The 7,887-nt window shown below is 48.8% G+C and overlaps 3 protein-coding genes across 3 annotated transcripts, besides 1 other annotated feature; 2 read left to right on the top strand and 1 right to left on the bottom strand.

Moving 5' to 3' along the window:
• Positions 1-7,887: part of a sequence feature (contig 1.140 614..26834(1)) that runs on past both edges of the window.
• On the top strand, positions 1,406-2,548 carry ANIA_08133 (uncharacterized protein; the record flags this gene model as incomplete). The annotated part of the gene is made up of 3 exons (XM_676310.1): positions 1,406-2,083; positions 2,264-2,424; positions 2,464-2,548. 3 exons carry the CDS (start codon positions 1,406-1,408, stop codon positions 2,546-2,548), a joined length of 924 nt encoding a protein of 307 aa, XP_681402.1.
• Positions 2,968-3,822, bottom strand: ANIA_08132 (uncharacterized protein; the record flags this gene model as incomplete). The annotated part of the gene is made up of 1 exon (XM_676309.1): positions 2,968-3,822. The coding sequence occupies one exon, from the start codon at positions 3,820-3,822 to the stop codon at positions 2,968-2,970; it is 855 nt and encodes a 284-aa protein (XP_681401.1).
• Positions 4,994-7,177, top strand: ANIA_08131 (FAD-dependent oxidoreductase; the record flags this gene model as incomplete). Its single annotated transcript, XM_676308.1, has 6 exons — positions 4,994-5,026; positions 5,228-5,434; positions 5,496-5,587; positions 5,700-5,915; positions 6,484-6,980; positions 7,086-7,177. The coding sequence occupies 6 exons, from the start codon at positions 4,994-4,996 to the stop codon at positions 7,175-7,177; spliced, it is 1,137 nt and encodes a 378-aa protein (XP_681400.1).

Here is a 7,887-nt window from a genome sequence, read left to right as displayed (position 1 = left end):
GAAACTGTCTAGAACGTCGTAAACAAAAAAGATGGCTGCTCGCGAGCAACGGCAAATGTAGAGGTTGACTGCAGTGACATTATTCTGGCATTTGAGCTCTGGAACCGTCGCCTGGTTATATTTGAATTTCTACTCTGTTCGGGTATTTGGGCTCTGGAGACTGTATTATATGTTAGGCGTGGTAGGTTTACGGCCTTTTCTACCCTAATTGGTAAACCTGATTGGTACACTACTGCATTGTGCTTCAGCATATCTATGATCAGGGCTTGATGTGGGGTATTTCAGGCTATGCACAGTCCTCCCTTAGCTATCTATGCACAGAGAGTTCATATGAGCATTGTTGCTTGATGCTCATGCTTGGTTTGATAGTCTATTTTCAGATGGCGTCAGTCGTATCTAACCCTCTCCTGCATTCACGAAGGCTATGCCCGTTCATGTCGGTTTCGTACCTCCTTTGCCCTCACTCACTGAAATCAACAAACAGTGGCAGGCCCTAACGTTGTCACTCACTTATCCTCGCTGGCGCTGACAACAGCCCAGTTCCCTAATTTCATGCGTATGGTCTACCCCGGCCGACTGCGTCTGCTGTAGAGGGTAGACTTCTTTAGTGATCCTTCACGCGCAAGTGACCGAGCTCAATTCCGCCAAAGACGCGGCAGACTCTCAATGGGCCCCGATATTCGGGGGGTTTTGGGAAGAGGGTGCGAAGAGGCATGCTACCCTGCACTGCATGCTCGCAGTAAGTTGTCCGGCTATCTTCTTATAATGTGGGTAGTTGGTCATACACTGGCCTATTAGATTAACCAGTAACATTAGTATGTTTCGGTGGTTCTGTGATTCCTGAGGATCGGCAGTTGGCAGTGGCGTGAGAAACCCTAACATCCTGGCCATACCGTGCGTGAACAGTAGCTTTGACATATCCAGTACTTTATATCTTATGTCCCTGCTATTGTCGTGCTCCCATCTCCAAGGATAAAAGAAATTAAAATAAAATAAAAATAGATGTAGAGAAAGGAATGAAAACAGATAAAACCAAAATTCGGTCCTTTGCAATAGAGAATCCAACGCAGGAGCTGCTTGGACCCGCGATTGAGCACAACATCGGTGGTAAACTGACGGCAGACCAGCAAAGCTCTGTTCGTAACCACTTAGTGGTTTGCCAATATACTGTACCCCATATGAGGCTCTACATATTCCGTTTAGAAAGCTTATGATTGGCTCGGCGCAGCTGAAACTGAATCTCCAGCGAGTCTAGGCTGGTTTTCATAAAATCATCTTTGAAAGGAGCCTAGCGTAATAGAACCACGCCACAATTCCCTGAATTTCCTATTTCTTTCTCAATTTCTCCTTTCTTTTCTCCAAAATGTAAGCGGGCCTTGATACGACGCGGGCATCTTGATATATTATGGCCGTTCTCGGCATCATCATAACTCACTTATTTATCCTGCTACTATCAGCATGGGCTACGACAGCTTCCACCCGCTCCCGAATCGGCGCACTCATACAGCTACTCTTTGCAGCCTCCTGGATCTGGGAGCTCTGCCTCAAACTCCTCACACTCTTGTTAGCTACAGCCATCGGCGCCGCCCTTGCGCGGGTGATGTGGTACGATGCGCTAATTGAGTCTGGTGCCCGACAACCTTCGGCTGGACAGGACGAGCTGTCCAAAGTGGACTCTTTCAAACAGAGCATGAAACTAGATGCGCTGGAGAAGGAGATTGATGTCGATTTCGCGAAGCTGCTTGCTGGCGTTCCGCCGGCCTGGTTTCTGGCTGTTGTGCTGGCTGTTTGGGTGGATTTTGTGAGTCTAGGGGTTTACCTGGCTAGGTTGTGCTGGAAGGGCGCGAGGGGATTGCTGAGGGGTGTGATAGGTGGCACGCCTGCTCCTCCTAGTGAAATGAGGGTGGATGGGCTGAAAGGAACCGAGGACGCCAGTGGTGGGACTGATGTTTTTGGTACCCAAGGCGTTCATGGTGTCCAAGGAGCTGAGGCTGTCTTTGGTATGAGTGGTAGCCCAGAAAATGAGGGTTATGAGAATCTGGCGGGTGATGGCGTGGACGCAGCTCAGGACAGCGCCAGGGGGGTATGGATTAGTTGGGGATACTGAATCCTAGAGTATAACTGGTTCTTCTGTATTTGGTATCGACTCTCAATTATACTTTTTCTTTGTACGTGCAGATAAATATACAAAAGGAGCCAGCGCAAGGAGTTATGCAACAAAACCCAGGCCTATTGCAAGCAATTACTCATTACATCAGTGTAGTCCATCAAGATCCATCTGCATTGCGCCCCATTCTCTATGTCCAGAGCCGTGCAGAGAAGGAGCACAAACCTACCTGGGCTCATCTGCACCTCGCCCACTACTACGGTGAGGGCTCTCATAGGGGTGGAAGGGGGATTTAACGCTGGTGACGCTGGCGTTAGGTACGAATCCCTCTCGCAGCGCTTCTTACTACTGGATAGAAAACAACAGAACATAGCACAAGCTCAGCCGGAGTTCGCCTACATTGAGACTGCGAATGCAGCCGGCAGTGGCACATTCACATAATTGCTCAGCGTCTTGGGCAAATATCAGAGCTGTACCCTGCTCGGTAAGTGTCCTGTCCCTGGTAGATTGTTAACCTCGCTTAGATCGACAGCCTCTAGGCGCCTGAACTAGCAAAGAACGAGGACTTCCTTTTGTTGAACTCTTGACTTACATAAAGGATATGTGGGGGTCAAATTTGCGGCGTTTATTAGTGTGGTATTATGGCGAGGTTGCCAAGCTACTTTGATTTATGATCTAGGGCTTCGCCAGGCCTTTTACCACCGCGAAGCACTCTTCTTCTAGGTATGATCTACTCTGTTGTCTGCTGATGTCCGCATATACTTGTTCCAGAAACAAAGTGAATTCAATCCATCAGAAGATAACAATAGTAACTTGAGAGAACAAGAGACAAATACTTTTCCTGTGCTTGAGTGGTTTGCTCATCTTGCCACACAATCCTTGATCAGCAACGGCGTTCTCTTTGAAGACGGCGGAACTTTTGCCTCTCTCCATCCAAGCGAGTATCCAGGGAACATGTAGAAAGCCTCTGCACTCTCCCTATCCGTCGTCTGGATCTGCGGCGGAAACTCATATCCCATAACCGAAAGCGGATTTCGAGGTCCAAGCTGGACACACTCCTCTTCTTTCTCGAGCTCTGGTGCAAATTCGTGGCGGAATCCCAACACGTGCCCGAGCTCGTGCAAGAAGATATTTTTCAAGTACTGTACTGTCCCGGGCTGGAATGCTGCTGAATAGACGTTGAGATAACTCAAGTCATCCTCGTTTGGAAAGAAAGCCTCTGCGAGCACGTTCCCCTGATTCCCCGCGTAGGAGAGGACGAACGAAGCATGTTCAATCTTCTCCACCCACTTAAACTTGACTCCTAGATCGAGCTTGTTCCACTCGTCAGCGGCATCTCGTAGCGCGTTTGCGCCGACGAGAGCGAGCACAGGGCGCGGGTAGCCGTTCGCAAATGCCGCAAAGTTGACTGTCTGAGGGGGGTCTCTTGCCCAGCGTGGCAGGACTCCTCCAAAGCCGACATGAAGGGCAGCGCTATTGCTGATATTTCGAAGGGTAACCGGAAGAGGTTTGTCCGTTGAACAGGTATACCTTGCGGGAGTGCTCGCAGTAGAGCTTGCTAGAGATTGTTGCAGATCGTCGAACCCCGGAGGCTTAGCTTCATCAGGTTGAAGAGTTCTCAAGCCTTCTGGACCGACAGCCGTCTTCAGAGCCTCGATGTAGTCAAGTTTGGAGGTTGAGGGGGTGATGGTAGGGTACTCGGAATAATGAGGCATCTTGATTGAAAGTCAACAAAATTACTGGGGTAATCGAGTGGGAATGAGCATTGATATCTTCTCAGGCAAACAACCCTGAAGGCCGAGGTTTATATATTTCCTTATTATACGGCTCAGTGGTAGATCGAACGGGTCCCTGGTGGCATGGACGGTTAAAAAGCACATGATAGTCTAGATACCACCATGACGATGCGATGAACGACGCCAATAAGGTTGTCTGAACAGGGTTGTCTGACCATTTTGTTTCAGAAAGGGTTCGCTACCTGGCTTTTGTATCAATGGAAGGCTTGCCTAGAGGTCTAGATGCTGAACCGAAAGCATGCGGCGTTATTTCCATGGTTTGAAAAACTCCACTATAGTGCCACGCAATAACAAATTGTAGCGGAGGTATATCAGCATTCCTTTTATTCTACAATAATAATGTCAAATCTTCGCTCCTTCTTAGTGCGACTCCATAAGCATTGGAATGGGGCAGTAAACGCAGATTCAGGGGCAGATTCAGGGGCAGATTCTCTCTTACTGCCAGTGCAGTACCTGGTCGTCCGTGCAGCAAAGGAGTGGACAATCAAGGGTGTAGTTCTGGCCGCCACAGTTATCACAGAGAGATCTCATACAAAAGGCCCTCGCATTTAAACACTCTCTTCAAGGAATGCACGCTCCAGCCGTGATGAACCTTGCGCCTAGCACCTAGCACCAGCGCAGATAGTCAGAGCACATACCGGCTATAGTAAACCAAGATCAGCATCTCCTCACTCGCACAATCAATACAAACATAAAGAACTTACAAGGTCAAATTCTCCTGGTCAGTAAGATCCATCTGGCTGTTATCCACCACGCGTGCAACCTGCGTCCCATCTGAATCCAGTATCTCGACCACCCCATTACTGGACACTTGGTCAGCGGCCTGGAGTTTGTCGCGCCGTTTGTTTTCGCGAACGAGGTACACACGGAGGACGACGATGATTATCATAGGAAGAATTGCGGCGATCTGGCGCATAAGAACACATGAAATAGCGTTGGCACTTTCTAATATGGGTGTGGGTTTTACTTTGGGGCTGAGGCACATGGGCATGCCCAGGTGGGTAAGAAGATCACTTACTACAAGAATTATCCATCAGGTTGGTCTATAACAAGGCTGCAGGGTGACGGGAAAGCGTTAGCAACCATAACAATGGAATCGAGACTCGGTCGTGTGGGCGAGCTTGTAGGTATGATGGGATTACCTTCCACTGCGGCCGGAAAAGCTGCGGCGAGATGATATTGCCCAGTCCGTGTCCGACATGGTAAAGGGCAATCACAGTCGTCTTCTACTCTGGTTATTGATACGAAGAGGATCTGATAAAGTAGAAATCTCGTTACCCCAAATTCCGTACTCTATTCATGTTGCTTTTTGTTATTGAATCAGTATTGTGGCAAGCAGTTGCTGAAACCAATGGCTGCTACTCCAGACCACAAGCTTTCTAAAGTCCTTATCGCAGGGGCAGGAATCGCCGGCCTCGCAACCATGATTTCTCTTTCGCGCATAGCTGCGATTCTGGATCTCGAGATCCAGTTGTATGAGCAGGCGCCCGAGCTGCTAGAAATAGGGGCCAGTATTGCGCTCAGTCCGAATGTGCGAATAACCCTAACTGATATTTCCATGTCTGCCGAACTGACCAGGCTATATCGAATAGGGCATGCGTACTCTAGAGAAACTAGGCGTCCACGATGCCCTCTCAGACGATTTTGTCTTCAAAGGACCAAGTGGAATTCTCCAAATCGTTCGGTGCGCCTTCAACCCTACATATTGCCTCGGTCTCAGCCTTCAGCCAAAGAAGAGGGCGAAGGAAGAGGCGTGGAACCAATAGCCAGTCCCAAGCCACTGGAAAATGAACCAGGTCGTCTCAGTCGACACCCACCGCAACGTTCCTAACGACCCGCTTCCATCGAGGCCACCTGCACGCCGCACTGCTGGAGCATGTGCCCCGACAGTATATCCACCTAAGCAAGAAGCTCTTACATGCAGATGCAGATGGGAACGGCGTGGTATTGCACTTTGAAGATGGAACTACTGTGCACGGAGACATCCTCGTTGGCGCTGATGGCTTAAATCGGTTTGTTGCCTGTTTCTTAATAGGTCTATGCAGGATGAGCTGGTTACTCGAGCGGTGCTGACTGAAGTAGAAAGTCCGACAATCCTTTATCCCTCACTATAAACTCCGCTTCACGGGCAAGGTTTTTAAGAGATCCACGTTCGACGCATCGTTAGTCGTCGGGAAAATTCCTGATCTACCGGAGGATTCTTTGCACTGGGTACCCCACCCCACAGTTTGGCCTCATTGCCTTCTGCAATAATGAACGCATGCATGAGCAGAGCAGAGTTCTAACAGGTGATATTAGTGGGGTCCCGAAGATAACTTCTTCGCGTGTCGTCTGGGTTCGGGCCCCTAGAATCATAAATTGTTCTTGTAGAAATCTGACGAGTCCCAAGCAAGGGCCAATATACAACCGTCGGCGCCTACAGCGATCCTCGCCAATATGACGAGGTCGAAAAACGATAGCCTGGAACGCAAGAGGTAACGTAAACTTCCTGGGGGAAAGATATAAGGTAGTATACCCTGCCCTACCGTCCATCCCATTCAATTCCACTAACACCCAGCAGACCTGGCACCCACTCACCAGAGCACTAACCGAGGCAACCCCTTATACAAACCTCTACCCCAACTTCGCCGGCGACGCTAGCTCGACTTGGGTGTTTAAAGATCGGGTAACGCTGGTTCGAGACGCAGCGCACGCTCATGAAGGAGCGTTTGCGGCTGTGGGGCCAATGGCTTTGGGTGATGCCTTTGCATTATGGCTGGCGTTCAGGTACATCTTGACTCGGGCTGGACAGCCTTGCAGTAAAGGATATATTGGCATTGAAGGCATTAAGAAGGCGCTGGAGTTATATAAGAGGACGAGGAAACCGCATACGCATCATCTGTTGGAAATTGTGCATGCACAGCTCAATACCAAGCTTGTTGCAAGGGGGTCTGAGGATGAGGAGGATGAAGAGTGGATTAATCGTATGAAGGGAGGGCCTGATACGGAGTGGCTGTCAGAGCATGATGTCGAAAAGGCGTTCGCACACGTTGTTAGGCAAGAAGATGAGAGAGTACAGGCCCTGACAGTGTCAAGGAGTAAGCTTTAAACATGGTACAGATGGCGGGACTCTGTTAAGCCGGTTGATACCTTTCTTTTCTTAAGTAATGTCTTGAGACGAGCTATAACTTACTCAATATTAGCCTTGCTGTTTCACTATTTCTGGCTCGCTTTCCATGTCAAGACCTTGATGCAGCATTCAAGCCCAGTAGAGAACACTGCTCTCATGCGATAGATACAAACCGCAGACTGTCCCATATATATTGAATCTGGAGGGAAAGACTTGCATTGATTGGAACACAGCCCGACAGTTCGACCTGTAAGCCAGAATATCTGTTGGAGAAGATATATGGCGATACGTTTGTGGTCGACCATTGATAGATGCTGGAGGTTCACGTAGATTTTTCGCCTTTAAATGGTTCGTGAGGTTATCAGGAGCTTTGGGGAGGTCCTCGTCTGAACAGAGAAAGTCGAGGCGATAATAACAACGAGCTGTTGAAGCTGGTACGGGGAGAGTAACACAAGGCACTTACTTGGAAGTCTTTGATCCTATCGGGACACTTCCACGTGATATTCAGATAATTCTTGGATGGCATATAGCGGCTTTGCGAGCACTCTTTTGCAATTGAGCAAATACGTCGTTATGGAGCTTAAGGTTCAGTGTTTGGATGTCAATTGTAGTCAGGACAAGTTCCAACTAAGTCCATCTTCGAGGCACCATATATAATGACAGCCCTTACAGCCATAACCCTAGTAAATCAACGTTTACAACTAGTAATCTTCCCTGGCAGTAACTGTCCTTATATCCTTACGCAAAAGCTAAGAAGCTTTCCGTCAAGTAGAGTTTACGTGCAATCCACATCCAGTAAGTTAGTTCGAGTCCTGCTTACACGTCCTATCAAGGCCAGATTCGGAGGATGAGGCTCGAACGGCTTTTACAGGGTT

This window comes from Aspergillus nidulans, chromosome II (genome assembly GCF_000011425.1).
Source record: "Aspergillus nidulans FGSC A4 chromosome II".
NCBI classification, from domain to species: domain Eukaryota; kingdom Fungi; phylum Ascomycota; class Eurotiomycetes; order Eurotiales; family Aspergillaceae; genus Aspergillus; species Aspergillus nidulans.
Note: the sequence above shows the minus strand (reverse complement) of the source record. Positions and strands in the feature narration are given on the sequence as shown.